General features: G+C 46.5%; 1 protein-coding gene across 2 annotated transcripts in view; it reads left to right on the top strand.

Moving 5' to 3' along the window:
- The window catches only part of RIN3 (Ras and Rab interactor 3), an 81,192-nt gene extending 65,748 nt beyond the window's left edge, over positions 1 to 15,444 (top strand). For both annotated transcript variants that reach the window (XM_063948472.1, XM_063948471.1), the window contains exons 7-10: positions 1,924 to 2,232; positions 11,282 to 11,413; positions 13,000 to 13,163; positions 14,428 to 15,444. In XM_063948472.1, coding sequence (XP_063804542.1) covers positions 1,924 to 2,232; positions 11,282 to 11,413; positions 13,000 to 13,163; positions 14,428 to 14,727 — 905 coding nt within the window. In that variant the 3' untranslated portion in view covers positions 14,728 to 15,444. The remainder of the gene's footprint in view (positions 1 to 1,923; positions 2,233 to 11,281; positions 11,414 to 12,999; positions 13,164 to 14,427) is intronic.
- Positions 15,445 to 15,695: the final 251 nt, after the last annotated feature.

The raw sequence follows: 15,695 nt of genomic DNA, 5'->3' as shown, positions 1-15,695 counted from the left end.
AAAGAAAAATATGAGTGGAAAAAAATAAAATAAATCTCCTCAGTGTCCAGGTAGAGAGACTGCACATGTTTCAGGAAGAGGCACCGATTTAAAAAAATAAAATTGTTTTAATTTTACTACTCGCCAGCGGACGCTTCGGTGCTGAATTCTAGTTAATAAGAAAAGAAAAAAAACCAGCAAGCGGCACGGTCGGCCATCTGTCATTTCTTGCAAATGCCAGAAGGGCCTGTAACATGACAATTAGGACTGACTAGTGCTTCATCTCTCTCCAAGGCTTAGTAAATAGGCCCCTTTAGCTCTCTCCACTTTGTCACTCACCAAGATTTGACAAATCTCCCCCAAAGTGTGTTGGAATTAATCAGTAGGCTAAAACGCCTAAATCAGGCATGTCCAAACTGCGGCCCTCCAGCTGCTGAGAAACTACACATCCCAGCATGCCCTGACACAGCTTTAGCATTCTCTGACTGCAAAACTGTCAGGGCATGCTGGGATATGTAGTTTCACAACAGCTGGAGGGCCGCAGTTTGGACATGCCTGGCCTAAATCACTCCATTCTCACTCAGGTGTGCGGAAATAATCTCCTTTGTACTTCCCTGATGTCAGCCATAACCTAGTTCTGCACCCAGGGTGAGAGCGGTATCCGGATTATAGGTCGACACAATATGGCCGCCACGCATTCAGGTGACCGGTACGGAAGGTCAACAGATTCGAAGGGTTGATATAAAAATGGTCGGCACACACTTTTTTTTTTTTTTACCCAAATTTACGATCTGCTTTCTTTACTAACCACGTGTGGCGAGCCGAGCGAGCTCGCAAGGGTACACGTTTTTACTGATGATGGCCAGCTAACAGGAAGAAAACGACATTCGGGACACAATAACCAAATAAAAACAACCGTTTGAACATGTCGACCATACGGTGTCGACCTAATGACCTGTCTACCTAGACATTTACGATTTGTTAATCCACACCCGGTGAGAGCGTGCTTAAATATCTTCCCTCGTGAAAGATGAGATGTTAGGGTAATATATAGTTATCAGTTTACATCCTGTTCTTTTTTTATAATGTAATGAAAACAATAACTACTGGAGAATTTTTATGTTTTCAAATATTCTATTTTAGTATGCATATGTCATTATTTTGTGCTGTAATTACCCTTTCTCTCGATACTCTCCTGCAACAGTTACTAAATAAATGGCTATTCTCTTTCTCCCTCTGGGGGTAATTCTGAATTGATCGCAGCAACAATTTTGTTAGCAGTTGGGCAAAGCCATGTGCACTGCAGGGGGGGGGGGGGGGGGCAGATGTAACATGTGCAGAGAGTCAGATTTGGGTGGGATGTATTCAAACTGAAATCTACATTGCAGTGTAAAAATAAGGCAGCCAGTATTTACCCTGCACAGAAACAATATAACTCACCCAAATCTAACTCTGTCTGCAAATGTTATATCTGCCTCCCCTGCAGTGCACATGGTTTTGCCCAATTGCTAACAAACTTGCTGCTGCGATCAACTCATAATTACCCCCTCTGTCATGTCATCTAAGCAGTGTTCCTTATGTCTGTTACCCTTGGATATGACACAAAGCAGCTCAGCGGATAATAACGCATCCTGTACCCGCAGCAGAGCTGAACTGTGTTGTCTTCAAGGGCATGGAACATAAACAACTGTAACAAAAGATTTTGTAGAGGTTGATGTGAAAAAGGAAGGAAATCAGAAACACGAAGCAATGTGTTTAGCATGTAACCCGGCCATACCCGGAAAGATAATTTATCCAGCCCTGCTGGTTTATGATCCATTTTAATAAATGCAAATGTTCAGACAACCCTGGCTCTGTGTGTAGGATAAGGCATGCCCTTTGTTGCACGTAGTATTGGCAGAGCTGGTAACTGCAGGCCCTTTCTCCTTGCATGTGCCGGAGCAGACACCATTGTGGAAGCAGCTCTCTGTAAGTGTGTACTGAAGCCCCTGAAAGCCCCTATTGAGAGCTACCTGCGTGAGATACACAACAAGAACGGATCGCTGCGTCTGCTGACTGAGAACCAGATGGTCATCCAGGACACCACCACGACTGACCTGGGCGTCACCACCAGTGTGCCAGACAGCAGCGTGATGGAGAAAATTACGCAGAAGTTTGTCACCATGCACAAGACCTATTCCCCAGAGAAGAAGATAACCTATCTCCTTAAGTCCTGCAAGCTCATCTATGACTCCATGGCAACGGGAAACCCAGGTATTTACTGTATTGCATAACGTTTTTATTACCATAATGCCTAGATCTAGGGGGAGATGTACGAAGTCTTGGAGAGAGAGATAAAGTTCCAGCCAATCAGCTCCTAGCTGCCATGTTACACGCTGTGTTTAAAAAGTGACAGGGCTGATTGGTTGGTAGTGTATCTCTCTCCACTTTATCTCTCTTAGGGGTTTATTCATGAAGCAGTGAAAAGAGCGAAGTGAGCCAGTGGAGAAGTTGCCCATGGCAACCAATCAGCTGCTCTGTTTGATTTAATACTATGCAAATTATAAATGTTACTTCAATGCTGATAGGTTCTTCTTCACTGGCTCACTTCTCCACAGTTTTCACTGCTTCATGAATAGACCCCTTAAAGGCTTAAGGGTCTATGTACTAAAGCCTTGGACAGAGATAAAGTGGAGAGATAAAGTTCCAGCCAATCAGCTCCTAACGGCCATATCACAGGACCTTTTTGAAAAATGACAGTAAGGAGCTGGTTGGCTGGTACTCCTCCACTCTATCTCCATCCACTCTATCTCCGGTCAAGGGTTAGTACATAGACCTCTTAGTACACCCCCACCGCCATATTCCATTAAGTCTTGCATCCCCAAGCATAACAAGGATGACCTGTTGTCATTTTGTCCAATCATGGTATGTTATGTGGTCGGAGACTGTTGTCTATGCAATCTGGTCTGTTCAGAGACTTCCACGCAAGGGGGGCAGTTGCGTTGGCTGGAAACCTGGGCACCTATGCTCGTAGCCGAATTGCAACGTATAGGGAACCTTATTTGAGAAGCAGTAGACCTATTGAATTCAGATGTAGGTCTCTGATGAGGAACCATTAATAGAGTGTTATGCTGTATTCTATTTTGTTCAGTGTATATACCACTAGGGGGCATCTCTAGCATAAGCGGAGTGCGTTCCTATATTTCCCGTTCCAGCATAATGCCCCAGCTGTGTTATTTAATCAGATCTTTAGGTTGCTGGAGCACACAAGTCTTAATGCGGTATAAAATGCAACAAGAGCAGCCATGTATATCTGGACACACCTGTTGCATGACTGCAAGGAAATCCAGGCTTCAGGTGTGCGTGCCATATTGCAGTGCATCACTTGTAAGTTAATGTGGTTCTTGTCAAGATTTTCTTGGGAGATCTGGTCACTTTAAAAGTACACGTAGAATGTACAGATATCACCTCAGATCCTCCAACCCCCCTGAAAGACCCACGCGTTTTCATATCGCCGTTACCTGGACTGAAATCAGTGATTCAACCCTGATAATAGGAAGATCTGGAGCAATTTTGCAACACGCAGAGGAATGGACACGTTGGAGGGTCCGTTATATTGATTTGGAAACCAGTCACTGCATTTTACTGTCCCCGTTTCCAGGGAAAATAAAAAGTGCAAGTTATTTGGCATCCAATTTCCTATGATTGGTTTGTAGAGGCGATTATGTCCCATCTCATTATTTCACAATGGCGCTCCATTTCCTGTTGTGCTATATTGTAGTGCCACCAGAAAACATCATGCCACATTGCAGTGCCCCAGTTCGCATTTTGCCACATAGTGCACCCAGTTCACATTGTACCTACCTGTACTGCCCACAGTTCACGCTGGCGGGTATCTGCTTCCCGTGCCCCTTGGCCACTTCCCTTGTGCTTATGCGCACTGAATCTGCTGCATGCAATCCACTGTGAGGCAGAGGGCTGGTAGAAAGGAGCAGTCTATGAACTACTTACCACTAGTATTGTAGTGGGTGGTTTGTGCACTGTAGCTTTCTGTATTTAATACACGGTCACCTGCTTCTAATACACTGAGTTGGGTGCAGGCACCTAATATAACTTACGGCACCCAGTATAACGTACGCCCCTGGTGTCTAGTTCTGGAGACCATATCTCCAGAAGGATATAAATACATTAGAGAGTGTACAAAGAAGGGCAACTAAAATGGTGCATGGCCTACATCACAAAACGTACCCGGAAAGACTAAAAGATCTTAACATGTATAGTATGGAGGAGAGAAGGGAAAGGGGGGACATGATAGAAACTTTGAAATATACCAAAGGTTTTAACAAAGTTCAGGAGGGAAACATTCTTCAAAGGAAGAGAAGTATTAGAACTCGAGGACATACACTGAGACTGGAGGGGGGGAGGTTCAGGGGAAATTTAAGGAAAAATTACTTCACATAAAGGGTAGTGGATAAGTGGAATAGCCTCCCATCAGAGGTGGTAGAGGCTAAGACTGTAGAGCAATTTAAACATGCTTGGGATAGACATATGAATATCCTTACAAAGAATTAAGGTTCAAAAAGGGTTGAGATTACCTAAAGGATAAAAAGTAAAAGGGGCAGACTAGATGGGCCAAGTGGTTCTGATCTGCCGTCAAATTCTATGTTTCTATGGGCCAGATGTACTAAGCCTGAAAAGTGATAAATATCACAGTGATAAAGTACCAGCCAATCGGCTCCTAACTGTCATTTTTCAAACACAGCCTGTGACATGACAGTTAGGAGCCGATTGGCTGGTGCTTTATCACAGTGATATTTATCACTTTTCAGGCTTAGTACATCTCCCCCTATGTCTATTACAAGGCAAAGCTGTATCCAACGGCCAGTTATTGGGTTTGTCTCCACCCTTAGCACTGCTCCCTGTACTTGGCACCAGACTAGTTGACCAAAATGCCTTCTATCAGTGGGAACATAGGTGGTGATTCCGAGTTGTTCGCTCGGTAATTTTCTTCGCATCGCAGCGATTTTCCGCTAATTGCGCATGCGCAATGTTCGCACTGCGACTGCACCAAGTAAATTTGCTATGCAGTTAGGTATTTTACTCACGGCATTACAAGGTTTTTTCTTCGTTCTGGAGATCGGAGTGTGATTGACAGGAAGTGGGTGTTTCTGGGCGGAAACTGGCCGTTTTATGGGAGTGTGTGAAAAAACGCTACAGTTTCTGGGAAAAACGCGGGAGTGGCTGGAGAAACGGGGGAGTGTCTGGGCGAACGCTGGGTGTGTTTGTGACGTCAAACCAGGAACGACAAGCACTGAACTGATCGCACTGGAAGAGTAAGTCTCGAGCTACTCAGAAACTGCACAGAGAAGTCTTTTCGTAATATTGCGAAACTTTAGTTCGCAATTTTGATAAGCTAAGATTCACTCCCAGTAGGCGGCGGCTTTAGCGTGTGCAATGCTGCTAAAAGCAGCTTGCGAGCGAACAACTCGGAATGAGGGCCATAGATTCTACTCTCATGCACTGCTCTGAAATCCCTTTCAGTGTGTGACCGGACGGTTCTGTACGAAAGCCCTCACCGCTTCGCGTCCCGCCCCCAGTCACAGAATGGAGTTTAAGGTCACACGGGACCTGGCCAATTAGGGGGATTCCCGCTTACTGTCAGTAACTGCCTGTTACTGACTCCACCCACTGCGCAGTGGGCGGGTACTATGCTGCCACCACCAGACTCCTCCTTGCCGTGGCGACTGGAACCACGGTTCTACTCTGTATTCGTTGTCACGCTGCCTTACCACCCCTGTGTAGTGTTGACGAATCCCCAATCGTCGGTTGCCTAAGCACAGCACGGTAGCAGGCGGAAGGCGGAGCTTGGAGATGCTGGGTGTACCCTGGACAGCCGGAAAACTGAGCTAGGTTTCGCCTAGCCCTGCAGGTCACAAGATGACGCGGTCGTTTTGAGGCAGAAGATGTTTATTTGTTAAAAATAGTTCTGAAAATAACTCTGCAGTACAGCAGATGTTTACAGCAGAGTGAAAATGGTATAATACACTTGGAGGCTCACAGGCCTCCTCTTTTTATACAGTAAAACCACACTGCATCTCAGGGGGGAGTTCCCCCCTGAGTCCTTTCCATCCAATCAGGATATCTTACAAAATATAAATAAATTATATTTTAAAAGGATATAAGTGCATGAAGCAATTTCCTCCTTCCTGTCACACACAAAGTTTGGTGTCATCTAAACTCCATTCTTTACCACCTGGTGGTTTACAATTCGCCTTTGATACATTTATCACATAGCTTTAAAATACAAATGTTCCTTATCCTTCCTGCATATACCATTCAGGATTCGTATATCAATCAAACCGGCTACATAAATAAATAAATAAATACAGGTTCCAAACCCATACCAGTCCATACCACTTTACATATGGAATAAGGAAATTCCCAGTGATTAACATCTTTCCCTGAGGAACTCGCTCTCCCAGCCATTACCTGCTGTGCACTGCACAACATCAAAAGGTTTTGGTTATTCCCCAGATCTGCTGGGAGAGGGCAATTAGCATCCCATCTCCTAGTCACAGAAGATAGGGGATCCTTATTCAGTCATATATAGTAAGTGCATTTTTCCCCTTTAAAATACATGTGACCACATCTTAAATATAAATACATTTAACATGCAATCCTACAGCTGTGCACAGAGCACTACATATGACATGTTAAAACACATCATTAAACATGCATTTGCAGAACATGGCGCCAAGCACCAATTCGTCCATTAAAATGGCTCTGGGCAGCTGAGGGTTAACCCCTTCAGCGCCGCGGCCGCCAGTGCACATGTGGCTGGGGGAGGGGGGGGGGGGGGGGTCTCCGGCCACACAGTGCAAGATCGGGAACTACCTACGGGCAACGTTTCGGTCTCATGTCCCATCATGCCGTAACAGCTGTGCACATGGCATTCTCTGATGTCTGGTTCCAGAGCAGCTGGAGAGTCCAGGGGGGGAGGGGGATCATGCAACTGGTGCCATGACTGGTTGGTGGGAAACTGCATCGCCCCCTGAAACGATAGCTCTTTTATGGTGTTAGCAATGACGTAAGTATACTTACAGACAGGGGTTAAAGTGAGCCGGAACGGGCCGGAACTGCGTTCCGTCAGTTCCACCAGGAGACGGAACGCAGTTCCGCCTCCCCCGGCTCACCTAACCCGATGTCCCGGGCGGCGCTGCAGGGAGATGCCGGGCGCCCGCTGAGATCGCGTTACCAGCGGGCGCCCGTCTCCCTCTCCGCAGCGGCAGCCGGAGGCAGGAGCTCAGTACTGAGCTCCGGCTTCCGGCTCTGTCAGTGCGCGCTATGGGAGAGACGTCATGACGTCTCTCTCATAGTGCAGAGGAGCGGGCGGCGAGAGAGGACTGCGGCGGGAGCGGGGCTAGGTAAGTATAGTTCTTTCCCCCCCCCTCCCTCCCTCTTCCCTATATGTGTACCACAGGCGTTTCTACTGGGGGCCTTTACTACTGGGGCAAACTACAGAGGGGCAAACTACTGGGGGGCTCTAGTACTGGGGGCAAACTACTGGGGGGCTTTACTGCTGGGGCAAACTACAAGGGGCAAACTACTGGGGGGCTCTAGTACTGGGGGCAAACTACTGGGGCAAACTACAGAGGGGCAAACTACTGGGGGGCTCTAGTACTGGGGGCAAACTACTGGGGGCCTTTACTACTGGGGCAAACTACAGAGGGGCAAACTACTGGGGGGCTCTAGTACTGGGGGCAAACTACTGGGGGGCTTTACTGCTGGGGCAAACTACTGGGGGCAAACTACTGGGGGCATTACTACAAGGGGGCAAGCTACAAAGGGGCAAACTACTGGCAGCATTACTACTGGGGGCTAAACTACAAGGGGGCATAATTACAGGAGCTAAACTACTGGGGGTATAACTACAAGGGGGCAAACTACTGGGGACATTACTAACTTTGGCAAACTACATGGGGGCTAAACTACATGGGCTAAACAACTGGGGGCACAACTGCAGGGGGCATTACCACTGGGGGCTAAACTACATGGGGCAAACTACATGAGGGCAAAACTACTGGGGGCATTACCACTCAGAGGCTAAACTAGAGGGGGGGGGGAGTAAATTGCTGGGGTCACAACTGCAGGGGCATTACCAGTATGGGCATGACTACTGGGGCTAAACTACAGGGGCTAAACGACTAGGGGCAATACTACACAGGGGCATTACCATTAAGGGCATTACTGATGGGGTGCACAGCTAATGAGGGCATTGTAAAGGGGGCACTTCATAAGGGGCACTACTGTTGGGGGCATTGCATAAGGGGCACTACTACTGTGGGCATTGTATAAGGGATGCTACTGCTGGGGGCATTACTGTATGGGCCGACAAAGAAGCTGCGTTCCCGGTCCGCTTCCGTCGCTCCGCCCCTACCATCGCCGCCGCACTGGAAGCCCAGGTTCCAGACTCCCAGCTGCAGCGGATCTGGGACCAGGCCGGCTTTATTATTCCTGCCGCTGCATCGAGCTTCTGTGACCGCGGCACTACTAGTTCAAATCTGTCGCTGATTGGCTGCCGGTCCGCAGCAGTTTTGAAATATTAGCGCCGTGGTCACAGGAGCTCGATGCGGCGGCAGGGATAATAAAGCCAGCCTGGTTCCAGATCCACTGCAGCCGCCCTCAGCCTCTTCTGCCGCCCCACCCTCGGACCTCTGCGCACCCACAGCCTCCTCCTCCGCACTATCTCCGAGGCCCACAGCCTCCTCCACGTCACGCCTACCACAGCCTACTCATCCACAGACCACCGCCGCTGCTAAACAGGTAATCTAACCTTTCTCTCTCCCTAGTCCCTACTGTATTCCCCTGCTGTCACTTTCCATGTCCCTGCTGTCACTCTCCCTGTCACTCTGTCACTCTATAATGTGAATTTCGGCTCATTCTCTGTGCTATAATGTGAATTTTGGCTCATTCTGTGTGCTATAATGTGAATTTCGGCTCATACCGTGTGCTATAATGTGAATTTCAGCTCATACTGTGTGGTGTAATGTGAATTTCGGCTCATACTGTGTGGTGTAATGTGAATTTCGGCTCATACCGTGTGGTGTAATGTGAATTTGGCTCATACTGTGTGGTGTAATGTGAATTTGGCTCATACTGTGTGGTGTAATATGAATGTGGCTCATACTGTGTGGTATAAATGTGAATTTCGGCTCATACTGTGAGCTATAATGTGAAAGGGGTCCTACTATTGTGGTGCATAATGTGTATAAGGGGTATATAATGTGGTAAACTACACTGAAGGGCACGCCCCCTTTTGCGTGGCCACGCCCCCTTGTCAGGAGTGCGCGCGCCTTCGGCGCGCACATAATTGCACCCTTCACTTTTCCATACCCCCACTTCAAAATTTCCACTTGGGTACTACTACTGTGGGCATTATTACTATTGTGTGACCACGCCCCTTTTTTGAGACCACACCCCCCTTTTTGCTGCGCGCGCCTAACCTTTATTTCATGGGCACCGTGGGGAGGGGGGTGAGTTCCACCACCTCTCTAGGACCACTTTAAGCACTGCTTACAGATGGGTTTATTTGGAAACCAGCATTGCAACAACCCTCAATATGATACTGGATCAGCAATTTCCCATTGGCCTTGTCATAAGCACCTGACCAGTTCTATCCTGGGCTCTGGCGAATGACCAGATTCTATTATGTTGACTCTTCTAAAGCACTTAAAATGTGTCCTCTTACTTCCTCTTCTGGGACCCACTACATGACACGGACAGGGTCTGTTACACAAGGGTTGTGTCTTGTGCTGATAACTACGTTTGCTGATGTAATAAAACCTTCTGATTGTGTTGTGTAATCGGCCTGGGGGTGAGATCTCCCCACATGAAGAAGAGGCTTCCTGCCAAAAACACATTTCACTGGGAACGTTTATCTGCGCAAGTAGCGATTTGCTTCCTGAGTTTTCTTACGTGTCGACAACTACACAAGATTTTCCAGGATTGCCGTCTGCCTGTGGACGCTTAAATCTGTAAATCCGCGTTGGGTATATGACCCCAGCGGTCGGCATACAGACGGCGGAATCGCTGCGCTCGCCACAGGTTCTAGTCCCACTCTGTGTGTCTTGGATACCGGTGATGGGAATAGCCCTTTGCCTGGGATCCCGGCGCCTGTATCCTGACCACCAGATCATAACTACATCCCGTTAATCCTTTAGACAACTCCTAAATCACTGGGGGCTTTAATATGTGCATGATATGATGCTGTGTACTTAATAATTACTATGGGGCACATTATTTGAAAGAGTGGGCTTGCTTTTTTCAAATATCTGTGTCCCCCCCCCCCCCCCATCTTGTGTGCACATCTCTGATCCAAACTATCAATATATACTGCTGTACCTGTATATAATGCCCACATGAACGCTCAGGCTCATATATAGCGTGTGTAAATCTGACTGATACTAGCCAGTTCCTCCTCTGACACTGTCACTGTGCAATGGTGAGGATGAGTGTGACTTGTCCTTAGCACTCACTTTTGATATGCATACTGAGGGAGGAGCTGATTGGCTGGTACTTTATCACTCTCCACTTTATTACTCTCCAAGACATTAATAGATTTGCAAAAATCCTATAGCTATGGAAGCATCACCACCTAGTGAACAAAAATACAGATGGAGCCAGGGCAGTCGCACTTAAGCCCCTGCTGTATTGTTCTCTATGTATTATTGTATTGCAGCTGAGAACAATAGGTGAAAGGCTCATGCTAATAAGCCTTGGTGCAGCAGAGAAGCCTAGGTGAGCAAGGCTCCATCTGTAGCTTGAGTGCTACCTGCAGCCTGTAACCTAAAGTGCAAAGATAAATGACATTTGCAGTTATTGCCCCAGGATGTTCCTCAGGGCAGAGTGGGTGTGGTTCTGCCAGTACCTGGGAGGTTCTCGCCCATTAATGCTCATGAATATGTAGTGTTCATTCTAGCACCCTGCACCTTTCAAATCCTGTGCAGTTCCTCTTTCCTGACTGGGGTGTCGCTCTCTGCTCTGGTGCTTCTCAGCACACACAGGTGTGTATCACAGCACTGAGTAACAGATCAGAGTGTGCTGAGAAGCATCACAGCAGAGAGCGACACCCCAGGCAGGAAAGAGGAACTGCACGGATTTTGAAAGGTGCAGGGTGCTAGAATGAACACTAAATATGTATATCTGCCCATAAACCGCTGACTGTGAGGAAACCTGTAATAATGTGAATATAGAAGATGGAAATAGGTTCTATTGTTGTAAAGCTGACCGTCGATGATCTTTTCCCTGTCTGTGCTCTCTCCAGGGAAGCCCCATGGGGCAGATGACTTCCTGCCAGTTCTGATGTATGTGCTGGCCCGCTGTGACCTGGTGGCCCTACTCCTGGACGTTGAGTACATGATGGAGCTGATGGACCCAGCCCTGCAGCTGGGAGAAGGTACCGCCTTGCGCAATTCCCATATTCCCTATGCGGATACATTGTGTCGGCTGCATACCTGCTTAGTTGACTCTTTCTTCCCCGGGCTCCTCCTCCTCCCCCCTGCAGCCGGAAGCAGAAATGGCTCTGCCGCAGGGGAGAAGGTGCTGGGAAATTGGTGACAGCTGCCTGGACACAGGTGAGGGGGGTGCGGCGCTCGGTGGCGGCGGGTGTGAAATAAGCCCATAGACTTCTACAGGGTCTCGCCATATAAAGATGGCGATACCCTTGGCGGCGAAAACCTAGCGGCTTGGTCTTAGTAAATATGAAAAGGCGGTAAAACCCCCCGAAAACGGGGGTTTTACTGTATTTTCCCTTTAGTACATCCCGCCTAAATGACCAATGCACAAGTGCCACATTGTGATGCAACAGACAATTGTGGAACGGTTTGTAATATGCAAATGCTGCTACAACGTCCTTCCCTGGCTTATATCCGTGTGTCGGAATGTGCAAGGACTGAGACGACCCCTGGCTGTGTCTGGACACAGTGTAATCCGATTGCAGCGTCTCTACATGCCACCATCCGTTACACCAGCCTTGTGTCACCTGGGAATGGCTTCCTATGTGAAAAACAACTCTGCGTGGACAATGAACGGTGTAATTTAGATGCTTGCGGTGCAAAACAAATCGCTCTTCTGCAGTACGTGTGACTCAGACCCTATGGCTACCCCAAATGTCACAAAGTACATCATTTGTTTGTTAATCTATGACCCTTATCTTTACAAACATTTAACACAGGTTTTTTTTTTGTGTTTTCTTATATGATCAAGTCTTTATTTGATTTTAAAATGTCTAAATGACACCTCCAATGTAATATAAGCGTACCCCTGGTATCTGTATGTCGGAAAACCAATGTTTTGCTATTCAGGTGCAATAGTTCCACCTAGTGACAACTTTTGGGCGCTACAAGTAATGAAACCAATTTGACCGGTCTGTTGAAATCCACAGGGTTTAGGACAGTTGTGTGTAGCTGCTGCAGCTTCTGAAGGACATTTGGTATTTTTGGATCATTGATGATTACTGCATTGCTTTTAAAGAGTTAAGCAATCTCATGGAACTTTGCTATTATTAATTATACACTTAATTAACTTTTCAGTTTGTTAGCTGTAACCATGCAGGTTTCCTGAATGTACATTTCAAATTACAAGTAAGCAAGGGATTTAGATTCTGGGACTTATAGTACCACGGCTGTAAGAAACTCGCACGTTGTATACACCTGGTGGCATCTCACACTTCTAAGTATGTTGTGGATTCTCTATTCTACATTAAAACACTTTTTTTTATCTAAATTTTAACTATTGTTTTACTGAGTACATAGTTGGGCATTAGTGTTACTGTAACGAGGCAGCTGTATGAGTTAGGAAAATGATGACCATGAGTAGTTACTGCCTTTGGGATTAGTCAATAATAATTAGCTTGTACAGAAAATTATTATAGATGCACTTAGCAACCTGGGTGCGTTTCGTTGGAATGAAGTATAAAGACAGAAGAATGGTGGAATAGACTTTACTGTCCGCTGTAAAACGATGTGATCTTCCCTTCTGTAGGCTCGTATTACCTAACCACGACGTACGGCGCGTTGGAGCACATAAAGAATTACGATAAGATCACAGTCACGCGGCAGCTCAGTATGGAGGTTCAGGACTCGATCCACCGCTGGGAAAGGAGGCGGACGCTCAATAAGGCCAGGGTCTCTCGCTCCTCTATACAGGTATGTCTCTATACAGATAGCCTAAAGCAGCGGCACGTTTACAGCAACACGTATTGCTAGTCTCGGTTTTTGAGACTGTGAAATAGTACAGTGGCTGATTAGCGTTATTACATTGGCTACTAAACGCCAAGATGACTGCTGCTAGTCTTAGAATTTACAGCAGTTTCTTAAAACAAGTAGGCCCATTTATCAAAGAGCAAGAAAACCCGCTGCGTATGATCATTGGTGCTCCAGCCAATCAGCTCCTGACTGTCATTTTTCAAAAACATAGCAGTTAGGAACTGAACACGAGAGGAGCTGTTTTTCAAACACATGACAGTTGGGAGCGGATCCCGTGACAGTTGGGAGCGGAACGCGTGACAGTTGGGAGCTGATTGGCTGGAGCACCATTTGTCATACGCAACGAGTTTTATCACTCAGTGATAAATAAGTCCCAAGATTTCCATGCGACTACTGAATTGATGGTGTCATTAAGCTGCGCTCATCGGAACAGCTGTGTGTGATCATTACTCTACTTTTCTACATTTATATTATGCCATTTGCTGCTGTATTCTACATATTGCCAATGTATATATAACACACAAGTATTGCTAATATATGTTTAAGCACTTGTAAATGATATTCATATAGTCTGTGAGTTCTGATGTCATCACTTTGAAAAAGTTATTCTTACATGTCGTAATGCACCTGTCACTATTAGAAACCAGCACTCACCTTTCAGATTTGTGTTTTAAAGCTCCCAGGTTACACTCTTGTTCCTTTGTGTCAATCCTCAAGATCCCTAACAGGTAATTTCCCAGACCATCCAACAGGTGCACAGGTGTATCACATCCACAGGTGACCTTGAACTCATGAACTGTTGGGAGGTCCTGAGGGCTGGGCATGAGAACCACTGCTCTATGGGGTTACAAAGCTCGCTGTGATAAACGAATATCCATAGAATTAATAGCAGATGCCTGACAGATGTGATAATTTGTATTGGGATCTGATAGTGGATATACTCACCGTCCTATTGGTCTGTCTGATGGGGAGTTTGATCTCCATGTATGGCCAGCATTAGGCATCAGAAGTACTTCAATGGAACTATGACCAACGTGCTAACAAATAGAATGAGGGTAGTGCTCATAGGAGCTTGCACTTTAGGAAGAAAGCAGGTGCGTTTTCATACAGGAAAAACGAAAAGGTCTGTAGAGTAATCAGGACATTACGCCGGAAGCCGCAACCTTCTCACTTGCCTGTCATTGCTCCTCTTTCTCCTCTGCAGGATTTCATCACCATCTCTTTTGAGGAACTGGACTCCAATACGAGGACCTTGGCCACAAAATCAGACATGAGCGTGGCTCAGGTTCTCCAGCAGTGTGCAGAGAAGTTTGAGGTGTCTGAACCAGAGAAGTATGGACTCTTCGTGCTGGTGAACGAGCGGTGCCTGCGGCTGGCCGAAGACGCGTTCCCCCAGCAGGTGAAGTCCTCCTTGCTGAAGAACGAACAGAAGCTGGACTTCCACTTCCTGTACAAGACCACCAGTTTACAGGACACAACCATGAAGGAACTGGACTTTCTCTAGTTCTTTATGGGTATCCGATGTGGATATGAGAACTTAGTGGGGTTTACCCCCGTTGTTCCTTCCTGGGAGAAGACTGACAAGCTGGAGAGGGCTGGGCCCATCCATTTGTCAGACCACATCTTGCAGGATAATTCAACCTTATGTTCTGCACCAGTATTTCTATGCAAACCTCAGTATTTTCCTGCAGATTGTAGATCCATTGGTGTAAATCGAGAAGCTGGAGGAACTGTCTCATCTTAAATCTATCGCGGAGGTGAGGACTGCTTGTAATGTAGTCATGAGAATAATCCTCAAATTGCCAGCAGAATTGTGGAACCCTTGTTTTTAGAGAGAATAATTAAATTTATGAAAACTGTTGCAAGACGGAAAAGTAGTTAGTAACCAATCGGATGTTCACGATCATTTCTTAAGCTACAGTAGAAGCGTCACAGAATTTGATTGTCTGCCATGGACATGATGGATGGATGCTTCAGGAGCATCCACGTTTTGAGGTCCATAGTCACGCTGTCGCACTGCAACCAAGCCAGCGTCATGTTCTCTGTCTGCAGCGCGGTTGTCGTCTCTGCAATTTTACATCGTTGATCACGGAAACAAAACTATTTACTGTAACATTGTCAATGTTCTTGTAACGTACCTTGGCAAATCATGTAACTGTATACATAGTATGGTGTACAGTAATTATTTATACGTTATATAAACTGAACTTTGTATATAATACATCGAGAAGCTTTTTCTTCTGTCTCACAATAATCTTGATAATGTCATCATCTTTATGGAAGGTTAAGTTTAAATACAGGACTAGAGCAGACCACCCAAGGTGGCCATTCCATCAGGTCCAACACTCTCTGTTCCGGCACTTCTCGCTCATCATTACCGTCACCTGTGTGGAACTATTTGATTGATGAGGAAGGGGTTTCACCACAGGTGCTGGCAATCGTAACTTAAGACGGGGGTCCAGGAGCAGAGCA

The sequence above is a fragment of the Pseudophryne corroboree genome, chromosome 12 (assembly GCF_028390025.1).
Source record: "Pseudophryne corroboree isolate aPseCor3 chromosome 12, aPseCor3.hap2, whole genome shotgun sequence".
NCBI lineage: Eukaryota > Metazoa > Chordata > Amphibia > Anura > Myobatrachidae > Pseudophryne > Pseudophryne corroboree.
Note: the sequence above shows the minus strand (reverse complement) of the source record. Positions and strands in the feature narration are given on the sequence as shown.